This window comes from Anguilla rostrata, chromosome 9 (assembly GCF_018555375.3).
Source record: "Anguilla rostrata isolate EN2019 chromosome 9, ASM1855537v3, whole genome shotgun sequence".
NCBI lineage: Eukaryota > Metazoa > Chordata > Actinopteri > Anguilliformes > Anguillidae > Anguilla > Anguilla rostrata.
This window is the reverse complement of record NC_057941.1, coordinates 12,784,709-12,809,548: the sequence shown is the minus strand read 5'-3', so window position 1 is coordinate 12,809,548 and position 24,840 is coordinate 12,784,709. Positions and strand designations below refer to the sequence as shown.

The window sequence follows — 24,840 nt, the reverse complement described above, 5'->3', positions numbered from 1 at the left end:
AGTACCTTTGCCTCATTGCAATAGTACGCAGTCAACTTAAACATATGCAAGTATGCACGGCATGCCAAGCGTTCTTAAACTCAGGTACATGAATCATGGAGAATAACTGCTTACCTACACTGTACAAAACAGCTAAGGGAGCTATTAAATGCACTGAGAATATTCCAGTGATCTTCTGGACTCATAAAACTTATTATCTTATTTGGCTGGAATTGCTGTCTAAAGTAAGCAGAGTGTCCAGCCAGCTGAGGTCTTCCACATGTCCTTTTTTCCCACAGTGCACTTCAGCTGTGTTTTTCCATTAGGGTTAGGTGGGCTGAATTTATACCCCTCTGCTCTCGGAGCGTGTGCGTGCATGCATGGGTATGCACGTGCCACACATCTGTGTGCGGTTGTTCTGTTTTAATGGAAAAAAGCTGAACGTGCAATTTTCTCATAGTGATATGGTGTGGTGATGGTGTAACAATCGGACTCTATTGTTACTACATTAAGAAAATGGCAAAGCCCTATTTATGTGGTTGGGTTGAGATAGAGAAAAAAGTATCTTTAAGTATTCTTTGCCATTCCACAGACTGAGGAGCAGTATTGTACCTTCCACCAGTGGAGGGTGGGTGCTTTTCTTATATTAATAAGAATGAATATTATGTTATATTAATTATATTAATATTATAAAAGATTGTTTTAATTGAAACAAAAAGCAGTTCCCCACGAGCTTGTATAGGTGCCAAAGAATTTTCAGTTGAAATGTCTACTGTTCAGCTTTTTCTAAATATGCCTGTGCTAACTGGTTACTGGAGTCTTTTTCATTTATTGAATTTATGTTGTGCTATGCACTGCCTGTAAATGGTCCTCTAATTGACTCATTTCAAAGGACAAGTGCTTTTGACCAACGTATAGAAAAACAGAACAAACTACTCACAGCAATACAGGAACCGTGGAGTTCTCTGAATACAATTTTCGATTAACAGTGGTTCCGAGTTCTATTTCTGCTGGCTTCTGAGACCACAGTGGTTAAACAATGCTGATGAAATTCTCAAAAGCAGTATTGCTGTTGCGTGTGCAAGACAGTGTGCAGGCACAGTATTTTAATATAATCTTCACAAAAACAAACATTAAATATATAGATTAAGAAATATGTAATTGTGAATTATTGTGGAAAATCTGGCTGGACCATTATCAATGGTTAATAATAGAAAAAGATTGTTTCCAATTCAAGCACAGAAAAAAACAAATATGTCAATAAAACAAGACTGCAACATCATCCAGTTAATCCAGTGATACTTGAGACTTGAGACTACAGAATAGTAGAGCAGAACGGGTGGTCAGAAATAAGGGTGCTTACACCAATAAAGCAGGTAAATTTCAAGATGAGCAATAGCAATAACAAGAAATGAAAAAACAGTGACAAAAACAAAACAGCTTCTGCATTTGACTATACTAACTCATAGAGGATGTTCACTGACAAGAAATCCATCTTAACCCTGCAGTTGGTGTGTTCCATTATGCCTCATGTTAGTATAACACGCAGCTATGGCCAAAGTACACTAATAAATGCCATGGAACCATGCACATGGAAAAGCACCTGGACTAAATAAGTCCCAGCATTGTACAGAAACCTGTTTTACCTGTTATACACTTTGACACTAAACTACAAATTAAAGACCTTTTTGAGACCTGCCCATGACTTATCAGTGTGCAGCGAAAAAAATAGCAGAAGCTGTACAGCAGGTGTGTACAAGTGGGCCAGGTAAGGTTAAGCAGTTATAACAATAAAGTTTGTTTATATTTATATAGCTACTACTTCTAATTCATCTATGGTAAATTTGGATGGCATAATGTCAACAGGAACAGAGGGGGGTTTCCAAGTGTGACACAATATATGTTAGATCATTATAAGAGATTGGTAAAAACTGGTTAAGAGTGGTATGCGCAGGGCAAGATATGTCAGTGAAGGACAAAGGAGCAGAGACAATAGATCGGATACCCTCAACCTTATCAGTAAAAAAGGATAAAAACCTAAACAATTATTTGCTTGAAGATCCACACACAATAAACATGGGTTTAAAAGCCAATCACCTATGTTGAATAAAAACCCAGGGCTATGCTTATTAACATGGATTTATTCAGAAAACTATTCATTCTTAACACATTCTTAACTAGCTTGCTGTAAGAAGACATTAAGTCTTTCTTCTGTTGCTAATGACACCGGAGCCTAGTGCTCCTCCACCTACGTTCCACCCTCCTACATTCTCTTTTGAAAGTGTGGATGTCCTCGCTAATCCAGGGAGATGACCCTGTCTTCGGGGTCCACATAAAAAATAAGGGCAAAGTCATCCATAGTTGAGAACATGGAGGAGAATTCAGAGGCAGTGTTCTGACTGAGAATGTGAGCGCACAGTGTGTGCCTGGTTCTTTGTGACAGCACGGAAGATAGTATCATAAACAATACATTTTTGATCGGAAACATGGAAATCTACCAGGTTCAGGGAGCCAATATTTAGACAATAAGTAAACACAAGATCTGAAGTATGTCCTCAGTTATGTGTTGGACCCAGAACATGCTGTGTAAAGTTCAAAGAATTGACAAAAAAATTAAAAAAAATTGACAGCAAAACAATTAGACAGATCATCTATACGAATATCAAAATGACCACGCAAAGGGGGTAGGGAGTACAAGTTATCTTGAATATACCTCAACACTAGAAATATCATCCACAGTGATTGGGCAGCATTTGCTTATTGAAAACAACAGATAACCCCCCCCACCACCTTCATCCGTGGCTGGCTAAAACAGCCAAGAGGGAGGGTACAGAATTCATAATTTTTTTTTGAAGCTGTACAATCTGTGCGGGAACTTTTTTATATTTCTGCATTCTCATGCAAACATCATTTCACACGCAAACCCCACAAAATATCATTTCATGACTAGGGATGGGTATCGCTCAGATTTTGAGGATACCCATGCTAAAAAGAAACCTTTGAAACAGTACAGTGGCTATATGGTGCCTGAACTGGTAGTCTACCTTCTTTAAAATAACAAGCAAATGACTAAATTAAAGAGAGGCTTTTTTATTGCAAAGGCATGTCCCATTGTTAAAATACAGCCACATTTTAGACAGCTTCGCTCTTGAAATTTGGACCGGGTTTAACGTTAGCTAGCTTGCTAACTGTATCTGCAATCACTGACTGAGTCAACAGAGCAGGTCAATGTTAGTGAAAACTTGTTTTGAATTGTGTTGAAATTCAGTCTGGTAAGTGCCAATCATATGTGACCTGGTGCCATAGTGCTACCAGGTTTCGTTACCCAACCCTATTCATGACTCAGACAGCTACATGAGTACAAGGTGGGCCCTAAAACCTCAGACTACTATTACAGGCTTTGCCAGCCTGAGGCTTGTTCTGAGAGGCTGCAGCTGGGTACTACTGGAGTAACATCGCAACAAGATAAATGACAATCAATTTGGCCTTTCATGCCATTTAAGTAAGCGTATATAACTTCATTTCCTGGCGCAATATTGATTTTCATATTATGTCAGAATGTTCAATACAATATAATATGTTTAGGAAAAGTGACATATGGGGAGCCATATGGATTTCATGATGACAGGATTATCGAGTGACAACGGTCAAATTAACCACTGTGGCATTTCTAGTATTAACTACTTTGGTTTACTTTTGCTACCTTGCAAATGTCACGTTTCTAAACTAATGTTAGCTAGGCGCATAGATCTACCGACAAACAAACAATTAGTAGGTCTATCATGTACACAATAACCAACTAGAAACACTTACTATAATCCATTTAAAAATATCACAAACACTTTCATTTATTTGCAATTCATGGTAAAGGAAAAATGACTGAATCCACATCTATGTGCGCTAGAAAGTATGTGTGTTTCCATGTGTGCATGTGTCTCGAGATTTAAAGATTTAATTGTCTTATGGTTCATAAATGTATATGCATTATCATTATCAGTTACTCAGTAACACAGCTCAAAACAGTTATCGCAACAAAAAACATTTTTAACATACAAAAAGCCTAGTTATACATGCATACAAAGTACTGCCCATAAGTCATTAATTAAAACTTGCAAAATCTAGACCTGCTGTTAAAAGTATTGATATCAAAATGAGGCCAAGTTACTACAAATAATATTGGCTAACACAAATTAAACAAACTTTTTTCCAAAGCAGTGCTACTCAATATTTCCGAAATTATTTGATGTAACTTCACCCTGTGTTTATTTATCTTACTATCTGAAGAGAACGTTGTCATTCAAACTTTGTGTCACATCAACGCGTCAACAAAAATCGCGTCATGGAAGAAGACATAATTTTAAACAGCGCGTGAAAAATTACACGCCAGAAAGGTTTATACTTGGCTGTCAATTTAATTTTTACAAGTTTTTGTATATGTGCAGCTTAAAGTAATTATCTATGGTAAAACATACTGTGGATGGATAAATAGAGAATACTATATTATCCCCACAGGGAAATTTCTGTAGCAGCATGTAACAGCCACATTTACAATCAGACATTTATACCAAGAAACTATCATTTACACTAGAGCTAGGGGAGAATAATAAATAAATACAGATACAAATTACGAATATTTAGCCTGCTAAATAAATACTGAATCTTACAAACATATCCAGACATGTTTGCCCCATTAACGTACTGTACGTTTGTGGGTCAGATAAAGTTTATCCAAATAATTTAAGTCGTATCATTTATTTAATTTTTTAACACAATTTTCTGAACAATGCTAACACATATATACTAATAACAATAATAAGATATTTTATTAATCATGTGCTTTTCATACACCGCAAGCACTGCATGCAGAAAACTGTCAAAACACACAGTGAAGTCATTTAAAAATAGTGTAAAAAAAGTGTAACACAGCTGAATTGCCGATTATTTCCATTATACATGATTGCCATTTCACAGTTTGCGTGAGTAACTTGGAATTTTTGCACGACGCGTACGTTATATTGTGTTTACCACAGCTTATTGTGGTTGTACTGCAAATAAAGAGGATTTTGGATGAGATGGAGGTTTTCCCCTCAGTGTCTCAGTGTGAGATGTGTGGGCTTTTACACAGGGGCCACAACGTCTGTGGCTCATCGGCTGCAGCACTCACTTTTGTGACGCCAATTTGCTCCTTGCGGAATTTCTCCAGCGGCTTGATCAGCAGGTCACACGCATTTTGAACCTGCAGCCAAAGACAAGACACAGCAGCAGAAATGTCATGTTCCCTATTCTCCGTGCATTCCTCAGCTCAGAGGCCCCAGAAAGAGATCATTCCCTTCCAAACACCAAAAGAGCTCATTCCATTCCAAACCCCTCCCTGTCCCATTTTTAGCACACTGCCTCAGGATTTTGACAGGGGAGGACTGGGGAGGTCCTGGAAAAAAGTAGACCATCTGAGGACAACCAATAAAAGTATGATAAAAGGACTAGGCGACTCTCAAGCAGTTGCCTTGGAAACTGGCACGGATTGCAGACGCTGAGCTCGGATGTGCCGGCAGGTGGCGGCCTCTTTCCCGCCTGAAGGCATTTTTTATCATTCCATACAAGGACCTGCTGTTCGGTGCCGATTGGGCCATATCCACGGAAACTGAGGACAGGGTGCATTCTCTACTGCTCTGCGTCTGCTGCAGGGTCAGAGTGAGTTGAGAGGCCTCACCCTGTTATAAACAGAAAGGCTAAATCATCCATCATGGAAGCCAGCCCAGTGCGATAGTGGTGTCAATATGAGGATAACGCATCCATGCTCGGCAACTGGAAGCAGGCTGAACTACAGAGCACAGCAGCTTGCACAGATCCTTTTATTTCCTTTTACGATAGTGAGGCAACTATAAAAAGCCACGTCAGCTGGCAGCTGGGAACATACATTTCCTGTGTAGGAAGCGGCAATAGAGCACATGGGACTGCACAGAACTGCCTACACGTTCACTTGAAACGGCTGCATTGTCTGCAGAGTTGAGCAGGAAAAAAACTAAACACACCAACAGCATGCCACATTGAAACTCACCTGACAAGTCTCGGCCCGGCATGCCCTGAGGCATGTTCCGTACAAAAAAAGCGTTTGGAAAACAGCAATCGTGACGCTGCCTTAAAACATAGATGGCATTCAACTGGTTAAAAGACTTCTTTAATATAATGGTGTGGGGGAGAAAACCTAGAATGTGATACATTCACACCCTGTCTGTGAGATGTGTTAGTGTAGATTCAGGGTCTTTCCTGCATTGAAATGTCTAAGACGACGTTTTGACTGCTTTCAAGTTTACGACCAACCTTAGACATACTACATTAACTACAGTAGAATCCACTTAATTGCATAAAAGAATGAAACAGAGAGCCAACAACCACGCGTGCCACTCAGACACTATCAACGTGATTTTCAACAGAAACGACCTACCTTCGGAATATTTGCAGTTTTGTCTCTTCACAGGGGGATTGTTGATTTATTTATGCCACATCTACTGACTTTTATTGTATATTTACATATCATTATACGATGTAATGTATGTATGGACATAATTCCATGAAAATATATGACATATGCACTAATGGTTTATGCAACTATTTGCCATTCATTCCATTTACAATGGAATGAATGGCAAATAGTTCGGAATTTGTCAATTCTATGCAATAATGTGACAATCCGTTATGCAATTAAGTGGATTTCTCTGTATTAACACTGTTTTTGCGAAAACAAAACTGAGAAATAGAATTCTGAAAAGTTATACTGTGTAGGGTACAAGAAACACCAGTGACAAAAAAAGGATGGGACAAGCATTCTTTGAGTTAATATATAAAAATTATTTAAGTAAGCTGGCATTTGTAAATTCAATAAATATTTAAATTGTTCCATTTTAGTTTTTTTTTCATGCATTTAATTTTTTAGCCAACATCTCAATGTATTGCAGTGGTCTCTTGAATACCAGAACTTTACATTCTAAATGTAGCTAAATATAGGGAAATGATGCATTGAGTTGACGGTGGCAGTAAAACCGGACCAACCGCAGACGCTGTCACACAATATCACCACATAGGCTGTATTTTGAGCCAGGAAAAACCCAGAGACCATATACATCTCCTCTGCAGGTGGTTTGAAGCCACACATTGAGAAGTGAGCACTCATAGGTCACTGTTGTGGCATGCATGTGAACACGGCTGATCTGACTGAAACGCCAATGGCCATTTAGTAAAATTACCAAAAAGATATCATTGCATTACAAACTCACAGTGTTTTCAAGTGACAAGTGCATTTGTCCAGACTGGTTCTATTTCTGTAGGTCATTTTTAATCCAACATCAAAATGTACATCAGTGGCTGGGCCCCAAAACAGGAATGTAATGCTGTTGTGGTATGTGGAAGCAGGATGATAATTCTGGTTGTTTTATATATATATTTTTTTTTTGCAGTGTACTTTATCTACAGAGACACAGAAAAGAAGTTGACACAGAAAATAAAAAAACTGAATATTTACCAGCATCATCCTGTCATCCTCCACTTCCTGGAGCAGACCAGCAAACTCCTGGAAAGACTCAGCTGGGAACAAAACAAACACCATATCTTCTAAGAGCAGGAGACATCCGTTGCTCGATTAAAAAATAAAAAATAAAAAATTCAGAACACAAGGGAGACATGTTCAGAGGCAATAAAAAAAATAAATATGTAAGTGGCTTACACAAGTTCTCCAAACACATAGGCTAAATTCGAGCTTACTTGATTTAAGGATTTACACAAAATCGTCTTGCCTTTTATCTTCCCAGTAACTGCTGCAAAAACCAAATGTTTAATCTTAAAACTGATTGTTCTGTTGTATTTATGTTTTATTGCTTCGGCATATAGTAACCCAATCCCTGCAACATTTCCAAATGTGTTTTAAAATAATATATCTACAATAATTCTGGAAGGAATACACTGGAGGGCATATAAAGACAGTTCTCTGAAAATGATCAATAGTCAATTCACAGTAATAATTTAGCTAAGAAGAATATGTAATTGTCACACGAGAGTAATTTTATAGAGATAGGAATTCAAATTCAATGAATGCAGTTGAATTATGTCCAGAGGAAAGTTTTTAGTTGGATGCAATGAATGCAACCGAAATAAATGGCTCTTATAAATAATTTATACATGCATGGCTGGTCCAGTTCTGCACTCTCCCTGGTATTTTTTGCGGGAGAGTCCTGGATGAAAGACACCATTACTCTGGCTGAATACACAATGCACAGAGGCTGCAAGCTACCGCAACCTCCACTGGGAAGGTCTTAACATTCAGAGAAATCACATAAGGCTGCATTTAAATGAGGAGTGTTGTATTTACTTTACTTCTTAAGAACCTCCCAAACTCTAAATAAAAGCCAAGCTGCCAAAAGACACCAAATGTACAGTCTGACGTTTTATTTACAAAAAGAGAGTACAAGGTATTTGGAACTGTGCAAGGTAGAAGCACAGACACATCCGTGTATTTATCGCACATCATATTATTTTCCCTACAAATACTAACCAGGTAACAGCACATTATACAGAATACTCTCCATTTGCACAAATACCAGCTTAGGCTATATGTCCTTCTTCTGCTGTTACCAAAATTCCTTCTGCAACTACGTATGTTCTCTGTAAATTCACACTTCATTACTTATTTCTGACTCAATACTGCAGTAGAGGTCACATTATTTCTGTCATTGTTTAGACAGCTAAAAATCAGTGGAGACATAAGAGCAAAGAGGATTACCTTGACAAATATATAGCATAGCATCACTGCATTGTTTCCTATTGTATCTCAGGCCCAACATGACACGATACTAAAACATGTGCTAGCCATATTGCCCCTATGTCAAGTCTACAGGTCTTGCTCAAACTAGAACAGAACATTTGGGCAGCAGAACAGAGTTTGAATTGAAGGCCTGGGAATAAAATACTGTTTCAAATGCTTCTTTGAAGAAACAGCATTTAGTCAGATGTTTCATCACCCCATTCACGCTACTTAAACATGTGCGTTTTTCCATTTATGTAAGACGTATGGTGTATTTATATTGGCCACTGCTGATTCATTTTGCCAATATCACGACACCTTGCAGATGTATAGTGTCGTGAAAGTGTTTGCCCCCTTCCTGATCAAACACCCATATCATTCATGTGAAGAACTAATTTAAAGCTGACTAGCTGCATCACCTCTAGCAGCAAATAAGTGCAACCGAATGCTTGCTAAAATTTGGTATCAGTCTTTCACATAGCTGTGAAGGAGTTTTAGTCTACTCGTCTTCGCATAACTGCTTTAAATCAGACAAATTGGTCGGTTTTAAAGCATAAACTGCTCATGTCAGGGCCTGCCACAGCATCTCTATCGGGTTCAAGTATGGGATTTGACTAGGCCACACCAGAACCTTTTGTTTCTTTTCAATCATTCACATGTGGACTTGCTTGACTGAAGTAACAAAGCAATGAAAATTTAATTGAGACACTAGACATGATATATTTCACATGTTGTTTTGAGGAGATGGACTGAGTGTGAACAGTGTGATTAGACTTAAAGTTGTTACACCTATACCAATTATAATATATTAACTTGATATTCAAGGGCCATCCCAATAGCCTAAAATAAGATTCTGGCTTACCAATGTTAATCTCATCATCAGTCAAAGAATCCCCAATGAAGTCAAACTGGAAAGCATGGAGGGTCTGTGAGAACTTCTGAACTGCCAAAGAGTAGTCTGAGGAAAAACAAACACAAACACATAATCAAGAATAAGAATTTAATATAGTACACTTCTGCATTTGGCAACTTCATTTACACAACTGTCTGTAGATACATGTTTATATTTGTGACAACTCATGTACTTCGGTGAAATTCATGTCTGTCTTCACTACTGGGTTGTTCTCGTTTAATTCCTATTTAAGAAGTCACTCTGAACCATGATGGGCGTTGGAATATTGCCTTTACCTGGATAGCCATATCAAGCATAACAAGAATGAGATGGACAAAGGAACTTCTCAGCCTCACAAGCTGCAGCTATTCTATAAGCAAATACTGCAGGCTAACATTACATTTAACAGTGGCAGATAGATGTGCAATTAATTGAGTCAGCAGCTCTTGCTGCAGCCGCAGTCACTCAGTTAAAGCCAGGCAATGGCTTCACAGCAGGACACCTCCTCCAACAGTCAACATTAAACAAATAAGCAAATTAACAAAGTAAATAAAATATACAGTATAGGCCTACTTTTTTCTACCACAAAATGTAACTGCTGACACCCCATAACATTCAATGAGCCTACAAAGCACACTGGGTTATTGTTAGAGGCTGCAATATCACCAGACCCTCTAAGACTGCAGATCTAAGACTAAGTTGGTCTGCTTTCATCTAATTTAAGCAGACACTGGGGGAGAGTTATGTTTTCATATGAAAACAGACTACATCACGAGACCAATTAATATGTGCAGTGGCACAATGCACCTGAGAATCATAATACCTGATAGTCACATACAGTAATTCAGTAATTCACACTGAGAAAAACAATACTATCACCAAACCACCTAGGACAAGGAAGACTAAAGTCCAAGGAAACATCCTAATTCGGAAAACATTTGCTAACATCTTCTAAACACACAGCCTATAGGCTAATCAAAAATATAACAAGAAACATTTAAAAATTAAATAGTTCAGGAAACACACATACTATGGAAATAGTATGGAATGTTCTAGAAGTAGGCTAGTTGAAGAGAAACCGGACCTCATATTCATCAGGTCAGAATGCCATGAACACAGCCTGAAGACAGGCTGAAAAAAATCCAATACCTTTCATCTTCATGACACAGGTTGCCTAAATATCCCAATATAGGAACATCATAATCTTCTAAATGGCTATATGCATGTGCATATTCCTGCACAGTAAAAACTAAAACCTCATAAGAGTAGCTACATTTCACTTGGATAGTGCCAATATGTATCCCTGATAGACTCATATGAACACTGTTGAATTAACACTGAACATTTTACTGTGTCAGGTACAGTAGGTCTTCTTAAATTCAGATCATATTACAATGGTCCCACAAGTGTGAAAGTACAGCGCAGGATTTGGCAGACCAACTTTTGTTACACAAAGAGGGGAGCAATTTATGCTTATTAAGCATACATGCATGGGAACTGCAGACCCTTACAGAACCAAGGCCTTGGAGAGCAGCCGCAGTGGGCATGGAATGCAGGCGATTGGGAAAGGCCCCGGGTTTCCAAGACTGGCCTGTCACTGTGCTCTAGCAGCCTGTTGAATATCTAATTGCTTTTCCATTGTTCCCTCATTCGCAGGGAAGTGGCCCATGCCAAGGTCATTACCTCAAACATGTGACAATAATCAGGCCTGAATTTCTTGGAAAGAGACAATGCTATACAGTAACACCCCACCCCTACAAGGACATAACGCTTATTTTCATCCAGCTTTTCCATGTGAACGTTTAAGAAACTAAAATTAGAAATCAGAACTATCAGACATATGTTTGCTGTGAAAACAGCAGCTGTAATTTTCAGGCACTACTGTAGCCTGTGAAGAAACAATGAATGTCTGTTTGCATTTTCCCGGTGATATGGGCTATATGGCACGAGAAGATGATATTCCTGTAGCACTTTCATGTTACACATGTATCTCCATGCAGCAGTTAGCTATATTGCACTGGCATCGTTACCTTGATGTTGAAGCTTGTTGTCATGCCTCCTAGTTTGACTTGACATTACTCTCTGACCTACCCTAATGTGTGAACTGGACTTAATGTGTTCATGGCTATAAATAACTGTTACATAATGAGTACTGCACCTTATCGGACCTGTGTTTTGTAGTTGCTCCAATGACCTTCGGTATGCACTTATTGTATGTCGCTTTGGGTAAAAGTGTCTGCCAAATAGCCTAAATGCAATGCATATTTGCATATTCTGTTGTGTAGGGATCAAAGTTCTTGATTGACAAGCATACATGCCTATTGGGGGACTCTTTGTTTGTTTCTTATTTGTTGAACAGCAGTAATAAACATTTCACAATACCAGGGTTAACCTCACACACTTTTTAACATTGTGTGTGATACATTGATTTTGCAAGAAAAGATCAAGGACCAGACTTTACCAGCCAGTCCTAGCTCTACTAAAGGTGTAACACATTGGCTGAGACATGTTTAAAATTTATTGATACATTGATGCTCATCAACCAGCTACCCATTTCCAGATTTTTATGACATCATGGAGGCAGGACATCATTCTCATTTAATACGACATACATAAATACATACATTTCAGAAACATATAGGCCTACATAAATTAAAAAAAATATATAGGCCTATATATTCTTTTTTAAAGTTAATTAACATACCAGCTGACTCTGCAAAGTTTTATTTTGCATTCTATCTTCTTTATCTTCCAAAGTGCCCCAATACTTTTGTGTATTAAGTGAATGTATGAATGAGCAGAGATATTGTTAGTCATTCTGCATTCAGTCATCACAAGTTAGTAGCATCTTCCTGTTTCTTATAATGGTGCATAAGTTTCAGTTCTTGTTTTTGACTGACTGATAATAATAAGCCTGAAAAGGAAAAATTAGGTAAGCTACTTCCAGTTTTATTACCATTTGGGTGACTGATCAGAGAAGTGAACCTACTGAGCTTCACATCTCACACAGAGTAATAACTCTCTACTTGAAAATGCCCTTAATTTAGTAGGATATGTAAGCACCCATAAAAAAGTGAAGTAAATCAGCTTTTCTTTTCTGCTCAATTTATATCATGCAAACACACTGGCATAAATTGTGTTTTTCCTCCAAATCTAAATCCATTATTTCAACGCAACCTGATCAAACACAGCAACAACTAAACCTAATCTTCAAGCTCCTCAAGGCAATTATGATTATGGATATATGACATATCCCCTTCTGCATGTCCCTCTCACAATGAAAGCTTTGTTCCCAGGATAACTGCTTGACAAGCGGAAAAAATGCATTATGGAATGGAATCTTGACAGCACCATGTCTAACAATGGCAATACTGTTCAATTATCTCCCGCGTACAGTAAAAAAAAGGCGGCAAGCTCACTGAGAATAGCTCAAGCCAAACACTTGAAAATACCGTACCATATCAGGGGTCAAATAAGCTGATAGGCAGGGCATCCATTAAGAATCCTGTGCTCGACTCCCCTCAGACCAGCTGATAATTTCTCTCTGGAGGATTTTGCAATGTTCCAGGTAGTCGTCCAGGTAGAATTTGTCACATGAGATGATGAGATTACCACAATAACGATTATCATAGCAAGTTTCAAATTTTCTGGCTCTTCAGCAAGTAGGAAAAAGAAAACTTTTTAAGTGTGGAAACCAAATCATGGGGGACCACAATTCATATATCATAGAACTTAGAAAGAACATAGAAATTAAGTTCCAGAGAGAAATTTGCTCTGCATACACAGAAATAACCATAGTGATGGATGTTGCTATGTTATTGTTCAAATTATATGATGCAACACTGATAATATGTGGCTTCAAAGCAACACCTTTTCAGAACTCAGATTAGTGAATATATGTTGTGGGTTTAAAGGTTAAGAAAGTTTCAAAGGAGTATTATAAGAAGTCTATAAGGAAATTGGTTGAAAATGAAAAAAAAAAAAACCTGATTGGTGAATATTCAGAGAGCCTGAAGGTTTGCTGGAGTATTGTAGTAATACCACAGCTACACAGCTTTAAAGCCCTGTAAACATATCCTGCCAGGCAAATAGTCAATCATTGACTTAAAATAAGCATATCATAACGACGCTGCAGACCTGGGTGAAATATGTAGGCCTATTTGTTTCGGATTCAAATACTTTTCTGTGTTCTATTGATCTTGCCTGGTGTAACTGAGCCTGCCAATATGACCAGAAGACAGGGTTTGCACTTTTTGAGAGTGTTTCACTGGCTCTAATACACCAGACAAGATCAGTAAAGCGTAGAAAATTATTTGAATCCAAAACAAATACGTATTTGACCCAGGTCTGCAATGCTGTTCAAATGCATTCACTTGGCAACAGTTACAGTGAATAATTACCATAAATGTCTCTAAGTCGCAAATGCACTCATAGGAAAGTGTTAAAATTAAGAAACAACTTAATGTTAAGTGTTTTTTCTAAGACTGTACTATAGTATTTAAAAAAAAACAAAAAAAAAAAACAGATTCAGCTTTTAAGGTCAACTGAACGTTGAGTGAACAATGCATGCAGTTTCCAGGGCCTGTGCTCTGCTCAAGGCTTCCCTGGAACTCCCCGGAATTCAGCTTGGCGTCACTGTGGGTCGTAGGAGGGTAGCCTGAAAGAGCACAAGGGATCCCCCCTTCATAAAGTCACTGTATCTGCTCGGCTGTGATGTGTGGCACATCTGGTTTAAATTTAATGGGATCATAGGCAGCAGTCATCTGCATGAAAGTGTGTCTGTTCAAGCTTTCAGATCCAGCTCTACTCTCTTAATTCCTTCTCTTTTCAAGGCAAGACGCCAGTGTGTTGTGTGTTGTTTGTGTGTTGTTTTAAACGATTCTTGCAAAAAAAATGTATAAAAGCCTGTGCTGAAATAGGCTTGCCTTCCCCCCTTGGCCAAGTTCCAGGTTTTCAGTGGGAGTGGTAAACTTGGTATTAGTTAGTAACAAAAACCTTTAGTCCAGTGAAATCCTTTTTACATGTAATATGTAAACCCTTGCCACTTGCCTTGCCACTAGTGAGGCAAGTTAAGTTAAAAATGCCTCAGCATTGCCCCTTCTCTAGATGTGGAAAAAGCAATACGCATTTTTCTTTTCACAAAAATTAAAAGACCGACAAGAAATTAGTTTTATTTCTGGAGCCCACAGGCACTAATTAAGAGGATAATCAATTGTCTGGGGAATATATCCACCTAGACCTAACCACCGGGACCTTTAAAGTTGCCTGGACCTTCAAAGTACAGGCCCCATGCTAATTGCAAGGGCACCTTAGTCACATGTAACTATAATCCCTGTATGAAAAGCTATGGCCACGCATAGTAGGCTACATGGCATGAACTTATTATGAAGGAGTTCAAACCTGAAAATACAGCTTAGTGCTCTAAGGAAGTCATTAATAGTCTTTCACATATTTAGCTACTTCTTGCCTCTCCAGATTTGATTATTCTTAATCTATGCCAAGATCTGAAGTGTATATGTATAGCCCTGGCTATGCATAGCCATCACACCAGCAATTCTCAAGTGTAACTTGTTCTATTGATTACACAACACAATAGAGACAAAATAACTGGTCCTAGCATTTTCACTCTTGAAAGAGAGAAAGAGCCTACCTTTCACTAAGGTTCTTGTTTCTTGTGTAATCACTGACTATTGCTAAAAAAAGAACCACAGCTTGACAATTAGCCAAAGTAGAATTGTACACAATATTTATGGGGTTCTGTATGACCAGAAATGGTGTCACTTTTACTTCCAACTATGTTTCCATTAGAAATAATGTGGATTATTGACACAAATGTCCACTGTTCATTTTGAATATGTTATATGGCCATTTCCTGCATATTAAATATTTAATATTGCTAGATTAGCAGTGAATTATTGTTTTTATTGGGCCTTTACTGTGAACTCCAAAACAAGCAAGCTTGTGAAATATGCCAAAAATAAGCCAGTTTGCAAAATATAATTTCTGTTCCTTTTTGCAAAGTATTGCAAATAAAATGATAAGCAAAATAAAAAATAAATAAATTTAAAAAAAACAGGAAGGGTAGCAAGATGGATTTTTACTTGACAGCCACAGAGAACTGAAACTTTCTGAATCCAAATTACTCATAACAATGCATGTGAAGTGTTTTAGATGGATAACATATTCAAATTCATTAGCCAAAAATCTTAAGTGCCAGTTTGTCTTAAAATCCAGCGATGTATTTTATTTTATTTTTTATTTGCAAGGGAGACCTGATCAAGGTGCAGCATAATGAATAAAAAACATGATAATACATTTTTAATACTTATAAAACTATTATGCAGACACTCATTTTCTTTCCTTTGGGCTAAGGGCCAAAGGATGGTCACGTGGTTATAGCTGCTCTTACTCAATCTAGTCTGTCTTCAGCATGCTCTGTTATTACAATGATTGTTTGAAATGTCATCCTCCAGTCAGAGGGAACCATATCACGTGCTGTCAAAAGTAAACCAAAATTTTCAGCAAGACCTAAAAATAAGAATATGTGCAACCATCTATGCTAACCCAAAACCATGCAGAAGTGATACAAGTAGCCTACATCAAATGATTGGATTCAGACTTTTAAAAAATACACAGAATACCAAACAGAGAATCAGGTGCAAAAACAGGTGATTAATTCCCACATAGACTGACTCACAGAACCAATGCCATTTCCATTCAGTTTCATTTCACAACAGAAAATATGTTGCAGATATAAGCAAGCTGAATGCAAAAGTGAGAATGAATTAGGAGAAGACCACAAAGTTTCTGTTCTCTACAACAGGTCAGTATATGGTTTTAGAGACTATTGAAAATTATTATTTCATTTATGTAAAAAACACTTCCTATAGTTTGATATCAACTGTCTTTCAGATCACTGGAGGAATTTTAGCCCAATTTTCTTTGCAGAACGGCTTTAATTCAGACAAATTGGAGGGTTTCCAAGAATGAACTGTTCATTTCAGTTCCTGACACAACATCTCTATTGGGTTTAAGTCAGGACTTTGACAAGGCCACTCCAAAACTTCAAATGTTGATTATTTTCAGCCATTCAGATGCAGATTTGCTTTTCATTTAATTTTTCTTGCTGCAACCAAGGTACGCTTCAGCTTCAACTTACAGATAGGCGACCAGACATTCTCCTTAAGAATTTTCTGGTGCAGTACAAAATTACTGGCAATAATGGCAAGTCATCCAGGGTCCTGGGCAGCAAAGCATCCCCACATCATCACACTACACACCATGTTTGACTGCTGGTATTATGTTCTGACTGTGAAACGTATTTCCTTTAAGCCAGACATAATGGGATCCCTGTTGTCCAAAAAAAGTTTAATTTTGACTCATCTGTCCAAGGAACATTATCCCAAAAAGCTTGGGGATCATCCAGGTTCTTTTCTGCGTATGTGAGATGAGCACTGATGTTTCTCTTGGTTAGCAGTGGTTTCTGCCTTGCTGCTATCCCATGAATCCAATTTTTTGCCCAGTCTCTTTATTATTGTGGAGTCATGAACACTGACCTTAGCTGAGGGTAGAGAGGCCTGCAGTTTTTTGAAAGTTCTTCTGTGACATTGGAGATATTTTGGAGGCCGGCTATTCCTGGGAAGACTCGCCACTGCTCCAATGATCTATATTTGCAGATAATAGGCTAGCTCTCACTGTGGTTCCTGGGGTCACAGAGCCTTATAAATGGCTTTATAACCCTTTCCAGACTGATATATTTCAACATTTTTTTTCTCAACTCTTCAGAGATTTCCTTTGACTGTGGCATAGTGTGCTTTTAGAAACTTCACTCTCATGGTAAAGTTCAATATGAGTGAGGTTTAGATTAATCAGGGCTGGCAACAATCAAGCCTGGCTGAATCTAATTATTAATTAAATTTGGTTAATTTGTTGATTGAGTAACTACAGGGGCAATTATTTTTTCACATGAGTGACATGGGTGTTTGATAGCTTTTTTCATTAAATACATGAAATTATTTTAAAAGTGTTGTGTTTACTCATGTTCCCTTCATTTAATATCACATTTTGTCCATTCGGTGTGACAAATATGCAATAATAGAGGAAATCAGGAAATATAGTATAGTATACAGTATATTTATCCAGTTCTTTTAGGCTTTCTTCTGAGCACTGCAGGTGTTGATCAACACAGCCTCCTATAGCCATTGTTTTACAGAGCTATAGTGCCCGACACACTCTTGATAAAGACAAGCAATGAAGGCTGTATTAGGCTGTGAATAAATAATCCAAGTAGTGAACTATATTAGATGCTCAAAAAAGGGAAACTTTGATTCCATTACACTAATACGAATGCTCAGAGAAAATATTTTGTTTGACAAATAATTTGTTCTAAACCATTGAAAGAAGTTTCCTATATGTCTGCTTTCTCTGACTTTGGGCACCACTAGAATTTAAGCCATTATTTATTTACCAATACTTTCAATAACCACTTTGTTCTGATACGATTAGAAGAACAGTAATTATGGAAGTGGAAAAAGTTATAAGTGGATTCTAACTGGAAAGGAATTTTACTGTAGAGTACAGTTCTGCTCAGAGGTATTACCGATGGGCAAACAAAAGTATCTTGGTTAACACCCATTGAATAATAGGCTACATGCACAAGGTCAATGTCTTCTGAAAGGAATGAGGATGGTTCAGTAGTGTTAGACACACCCTTACCATTAGACTGGAATTAGCCTAACATTACAAATGCCAATGTAATTCATTAAACATTTCACACATAATGACACACCACCTACAAAATGGAGACACACAGGCCAAATAGAATAACTCTGACCAGTGGAACTGAGAGTAGTTTATATCATTATCCCTGATAAGAACTTTATTAACTGTTAGGATACTGTGGGACAGAAGTTCATAATGGTGGTCCCATTTTCTATTTATCAATTGAAATGAAAAATGCATTTAAATGTTGTGTGTGTGTAAGTATCTCTATCCATACCTTTAACAACAGGTCAACTAGCCTATAGGCTATGTCTTGCCCTGTGTGAGGTCCAGGCTGACTATTATGATGACTAAAGTGCATGTAAAAATAGAGCTAGATGGAAATAACTGGAAGGGATTGTTTGAATGATATTCTCCAGTGAGGGTTCTCTTGGTTCACCAAATGAAAGTGTGTGTATAATGCCTGAGATAATATTGAATAAAACAAACAATGGTCTCATGTCTACTGGCCACCCAGAGAATGACTTTAGACTCAAGGCAAAATACTGTCATTTTTTGTCCGTATGTAAACACCAAATTGTTCACAGCACACATAGCCTGCATCTTTGGAGAGAGCAGCATTATTATTGCTAAGGTTACTGCAAGATTTCACATTGTAAAACATGTTCAGACGCCTCATAAGTACGCAGAAGAAAACTTTTTTCCTGTGTAATAAAATGTGATAAAGCATTAAAATTAAGATAATGTCCCTATTTGAACTGCATGCAAGACAGATTTCTCATAGAAAATCTTTAACAGGCAAGGCAAGCAACTGTCTGGGGCCCAGAGCATAGGGGGGCCCTGAGGGCTGATATTTTGAGGATTGGCATATCATGGTCATGGTCAGAGGGCTCCATGGGATTTTCTCATACATGTGCTGATGGTGAACAAATAAACAATTATGTTGTAATAAAACAGCAAGTTAAATACATTCTTCAGGAAGTTCTAAACCACAACCCGTTGCCCAAGAGCATTATCTTCCTTTCTCTAATTTCCCTTTTTTGCTCCTCAGCAGAATTTGATTTAAAAGAGTTCTTCCTTGCACATTATCAAGTTAGTGTCAATTCAGTGAATTACACTTATGAAAATGGTTATGACAAATTAATCAGGGATCAAATACTTAAGGACAATGTACACACAGAAACATTTCCAGTGGGGACCAAATGGTGTCTATTAGAATTGCATTAACACTGTTAGTGTTGGATTAACACTGGCCATTTTATTGTGTAGCTCCCCTTATATCACTGGCTATTGGTCAACATTCCACGTCATTTATGGGTCGATTTTTCTGAGATAAACAAAGGATGCTCCCCATCTGGCGTAGACGGTATGCCCGGCATGATTTTGACTTTTGTATTTGTTGTGTTCGGTTAAAAAATGATGTATTCACTATATCGACACTGAAAGAAATCCACAATTGCTGTTTCTCGTTATATTACGCAACGATCACTTGATACGTCCAGCTAGGACCCACCTCTTGAATATTTTGGATAGAATTTTTTAAGGCCGCAACATTTTTGCAGATCTAGCATTCTGCGGTTAACAACCCGGCTAATAGGCTACTACAAAATGTCAAGCATAAAACGACCGCCAATACTTACTCTTGATTGCAGCGATTACATTATTTCCGTCTTTTATCACATCTTTGAGAAACTTGCTGGTTCTTTCCAGTTCTTGTTCGTAGCACTTCAATCTCTCCCTAAAATCTGGACTGTCATGATAGCAGTCACTAAACTCCAAAGGAGGATGCCCCATGTCTTTTTGAACAGATTCGCTTTCAAAGCGCCAGAGTGGACTGGCTGAAGTACTCAACTGTTATCAAGTAAATACAATTAGGTTATTTCCAAATATTATATGGAAATATAGGACTCACTTTCAGGAAGCGATTAGGTTCTATACATAATCAACGGTTGGATGCATTGTGCAGTAGCTATACGTTGCATTGGACTCGCTTCCCAAAATGAATCCAGTCATTTTCCTTGCTCTGTAGTTAGCTAGCTCCCATCGTGGCACTCTGTCCTTTGAATCAATCCAGCAAAACGAAATTCTTAAATCCACATGGAATTTCAGTGATGTTTATGTCTCTTTTCCAAGTCTGGAATACAAAAAATACAGATTATCTATTCTCGTTTCACTCAATTATCTTGCTGTTGGTCCTAAGATACAGTACAGTACATTCAGAAAATAAAGGTTGGGCAAGGCGACGATCCCTCCCACTACAACATACTTAGCTTTGTCTTAAAGTGACAGTGCAATTTGTAGAGCTCTGGTAGGGTCATATCTTACAGTTCAGTGGTCTTCAGACTGGAAACTTCGAGTGGGTGGATTTAGGATCCTGTCCCACGTCGGCCTGAGACGTCCTACTACAATATATATATATATATATATATATATATATATATATATATATATATATATATATATATATATATATATATATATTCTTGTTTTTTCTTTTTTACATTGCTCATCACATCCCAGGACAATTTGGCCTCACCACTTCAGCAGCTGTCCAGTTATATTGGATCGTCACACAAATAGCCTTAATTGTTGCAAGTGTTCTATACGTGAATCAAGGGAAAAGAGAACAGTTAGCTACCTAGTTGATCCTCTGTAATATTTTTATGAACAATAAATTGGAAACATTTAAAATAAAACTTTCAACAAGAACAATATTGACAGCCTACCAAAGCTCTTACTCAGGCACTAATTAGGCCTAATAGTAGCCCCCTGCTGCACCTACCATTGCCTAATCCATTAATGATTGGAAAATCAATAGTCTAATCTGCATTGATACCAGTTTATATATTAGGAAAGTAGTTGAAATGTATATCTAACAATGTGTAGTTTTCCCTTGAAAATAATTCTTTTTGTTTTAAAAAGCATGTTATTAACAAAAACCTAAATGCTCCAAAAAGACTAAAACCCAGTGGGCTCAAATTCCCAAATCCACACAAAAATGGCAAAATAAACATTTCATATTGCTTTAAGAATAAGGACAACCTTTGGATATTTCAACAGCCACAGAGCGTACATAGGAACTGGAGAGGGTAGGAGGGGCCAGTCGATGATGCCTAGGAAGTATCACAGGAAACAACCTCTATTGCGTATGTTGCAAAATACCTTGCCGCCCATTGAATTCAATGTAGAAAACCAATGTAGTGATTTAACTGCCAAAGATGTCATATGTCAATTTTTTGTGATAATAAATTTCATTATGTATAGCATTTTGTGAAAAAATGGTCCAGAAGTTTTGGAAGAATATTTATAGAATATTTTTATTAAAATGTGCATATTTTATTACACTTCACATATTTTCATAATCTTCTTTTCATATGAAACTTAATGATCATTAATCAAATTTAGAAATACCAATGGGAAAGTATTATTTTGCCTTCAAAAGTCTGATAGCATATTCACCATTTACTTTAATGGCAGCTCCAATGTTTTGCCCATTGAGATATACAAGAACTGGAGACAGCTTCTGCTTACTGGTTCCATGGATTCCTATCGGAGCTGCTCAATGGCGCATGAAGCCAATTCATGGAGGCTGCCATGTTTGACTATAGGGCTTTTGATTGATTGATTGACTGATTGATTTTATTTGATAATTTAAAAAAAATAAAAAACATGCATCTGAAGCAAGCTTCTCATACACATTATTTAAAATAAAAACTATCAAGGATAGACACAATAAAGCAAATATCTTATTTCCATTGTGGTCCTTTTTTGGAAGGGGGTATGTGTGAGTAGGCAGCAGGTAAAAAAATGTGTTCTAGCAGCATAAATTACAGTACAACATCATTAACAAACAACAACCAATACATCAACAACATCAAATCAAACTACCTATCAGCATCAATATTACATAATCCTAAACATCTCAAATTGCACATCCAATTAGATTAACTTAATCCAATGTCAGCACCTAAAATGCCATAGAAGGCCAGTGTGCCCAATGGTTAGACATATATCATCATCATCATCATCACGTCATCACTATCATTATCAGCATCATCTTAACATCATCATCATCATCATAAAAAACAACATATAATACAAAATAATGACTAATACAGTAAGGCATGAACACAGCCTCGTCCTTTTTAAAGGTCACCTCTTATCCATTTTTTCAGACAGGACTTGAATCTGTTTGAATTTTTTGTTGTTTTCAGATCTCTAGGCAAACTGTTCCAAAGAACAGCCGCAGAATATAAAAATTACTCCTTTCCTGTACAACTTCTGAACCTAACAAGCACAAAATCAGTGGAGCTCTCTCTAGTGGAGTACGAATGGGTATCCTTGACACGATTAAAATAGTCGCTGAAATATCTTGGTACTTCACCATAAACAATCCTATGAACTAGGAACAACTTTATCTACTTCACTCTGTCTTCAACCTTGAGCCATCTCAGGCTCTCATAGTTTGAGGGTTTGAGGTGAGTACATGCTGGTAACCTTAATATGATCCTAACTAACTTGTTTTGCGATGTTTACAGTTTGTTTTTTAAAACTTTGGGGACACTGTTGAACCAAGAGCGACAAGCATAGTCAAAGTGGCACTGTATAAGAGCACCTGCTAGTGTTACCATAGCCGCTTGATTGAGAAATCTGGAGATTCTGGCTAAGAATCTGATCTTATTGTTAATCTTTGTAAGAACTTTCAGTGCCCTGCTCTCTCCGGATAGATGATTATCAAGAACACAACCAAGATAATTCACAGTCTCCTTCTCTGTAATCAATGTGTCTCCTACCACAACTCTAAAACCAGGGGATTTCCTTAGTCTAACCTTGGACCCAAACAAGATTGACTCAGTTTTCCCTATATGGAGGGACAGCTTATTGTCCCTTAACCAGTCACTGACTTTCTGAAGTTCTGCGCTCAATGTTTTTTCAACCACGCTTTTGTCTTTGTGGGAAACAAGCAGGGCAGAGTTGTCAGCATACAGGAAGAGGTCACATGAACAAGCTGACTTAAGGTCATTGATGTAAAGGAAGAAGAGTGGACCGAGAACACTCCCCTGTGGGACACCACATTCCACTTGGGATTGGAGAATACTCCATTAACATCCACCATCTGCTGTCTACCTTCTAGATAGGAACTGACCCACTTCAAAGCTGCATCATTGAAGCCCAGAGCCTTGAGCCTCATTGACAAGATAATATGATCCACTGTATCAAATGCTTTCTGGAGGGCCAACATTACCATTCCGCAAAATTTCCCCTCATCTACCTCTCTTCTGATGTAGTCTGTGAGAAACAGCAGACAAGTGTCTGTGGAATGGGACTTCCTGAAGCCTGACTGTTACTGAAACATCAGATTGTGAGTGGAGGTGTACTTATCAATTTGCTAGATAATAGATATAGATGACAGATAATCCTTTCAATGACTTTTGATAATACACTCAAAATAGAAACAGTCCTATAATTTCCTTGGTCCAATTTATTTCCTTTTTTAAAGACAGGAATTACTCTCGCCAGCTTCATTTCACTGGGAAATTTCCCTGTTTCGATAGATTTATTAACAATGTGGGCTACACATGGAGAAATGATTTCTGCAGCATCCTTCAGAAACCTATCTGGGATATTATATAGTCCAGTAGCTTTGGAGGTGTCAAGTTTTTTTTTAGCTTTTCCAGCACTGCCGTCTCAGTCACTTTTTTAAAAGAAAAAGCATAATTTTTAACCCCTTGTTCCTGATAGAATTGCTGGACTTGGCTCTCCCCAAAACAATCAGTCTTAGCTGGCAACTTATCAACCAGGGTCTTAGCGATGGTTGTAAAATAGCTGGCGCCAGAGCATGCATACTGGGTTCCTAGAAACAAAGGATCATAGTAAATGCAGAACAATGATGTTAAGGGTTGTGCTCCAAGAAAGCCTTATATCGTCTGATGAACTCAGGATTTTGTGGAAGAAAACAACGGACTCATTGTGACAAGGTCATTTCTAATCTGTTTTCTAACATGTCTGCATGTTAAATTTTCATATAAGCATTTGGCAACACTCAACTGTAGGCTACATTAGCTTGTTAGCTATATACGTACTTGGGAAAGCTAGCTGGTACGCTTGCTAGCGAGACTGAAATGAAGTGAGCAGCTGTGGTTAGGTAGCTAATTTTTAATGATAGGCTATTAGTAGTAATATCAAAATTGCAATGTAGTCGGAATAATATGGTGGAATTGGCATATCTTAATTTAAGAGCCACATATGCCAGCTTTATTACTTATTTATTATTTAATTATTTGTCACGATTCATCACCATGAACAATGGGCACAGGAAAGTTATGGCAGGTAAAATTGTCATTAGTAATTTCAAGGCTTAATTCTGTACGTATTCAGATACTGTCAAGGGCAAGGGGTTTTGGACCCAGGCGCAGAGTGGGGAAAAAGAAACTCAAAAATGTAGATACAAAAG

The 24,840-nt window shown here is 37.7% G+C and overlaps 1 protein-coding gene across 1 annotated transcript in view; it reads right to left on the bottom strand.

Moving 5' to 3' along the window:
* The window catches only part of ophn1 (oligophrenin 1), a 52,962-nt gene extending 32,323 nt beyond the window's left edge, over positions 1–20,639 (bottom strand). Inside the window, exons 1-4 of the mRNA XM_064350438.1 lie at positions 20,027–20,639; positions 9,636–9,731; positions 7,499–7,560; positions 5,144–5,215 (exon numbers count right to left, since the gene is read on the bottom strand). Of these exons, the coding sequence (XP_064206508.1) occupies positions 5,144–5,215; positions 7,499–7,560; positions 9,636–9,731; positions 20,027–20,180 (384 nt within the window). The 5' untranslated portion in view covers positions 20,181–20,639. The remainder of the gene's footprint in view (positions 1–5,143; positions 5,216–7,498; positions 7,561–9,635; positions 9,732–20,026) is intronic.
* Positions 20,640–24,840: the final 4,201 nt, after the last annotated feature.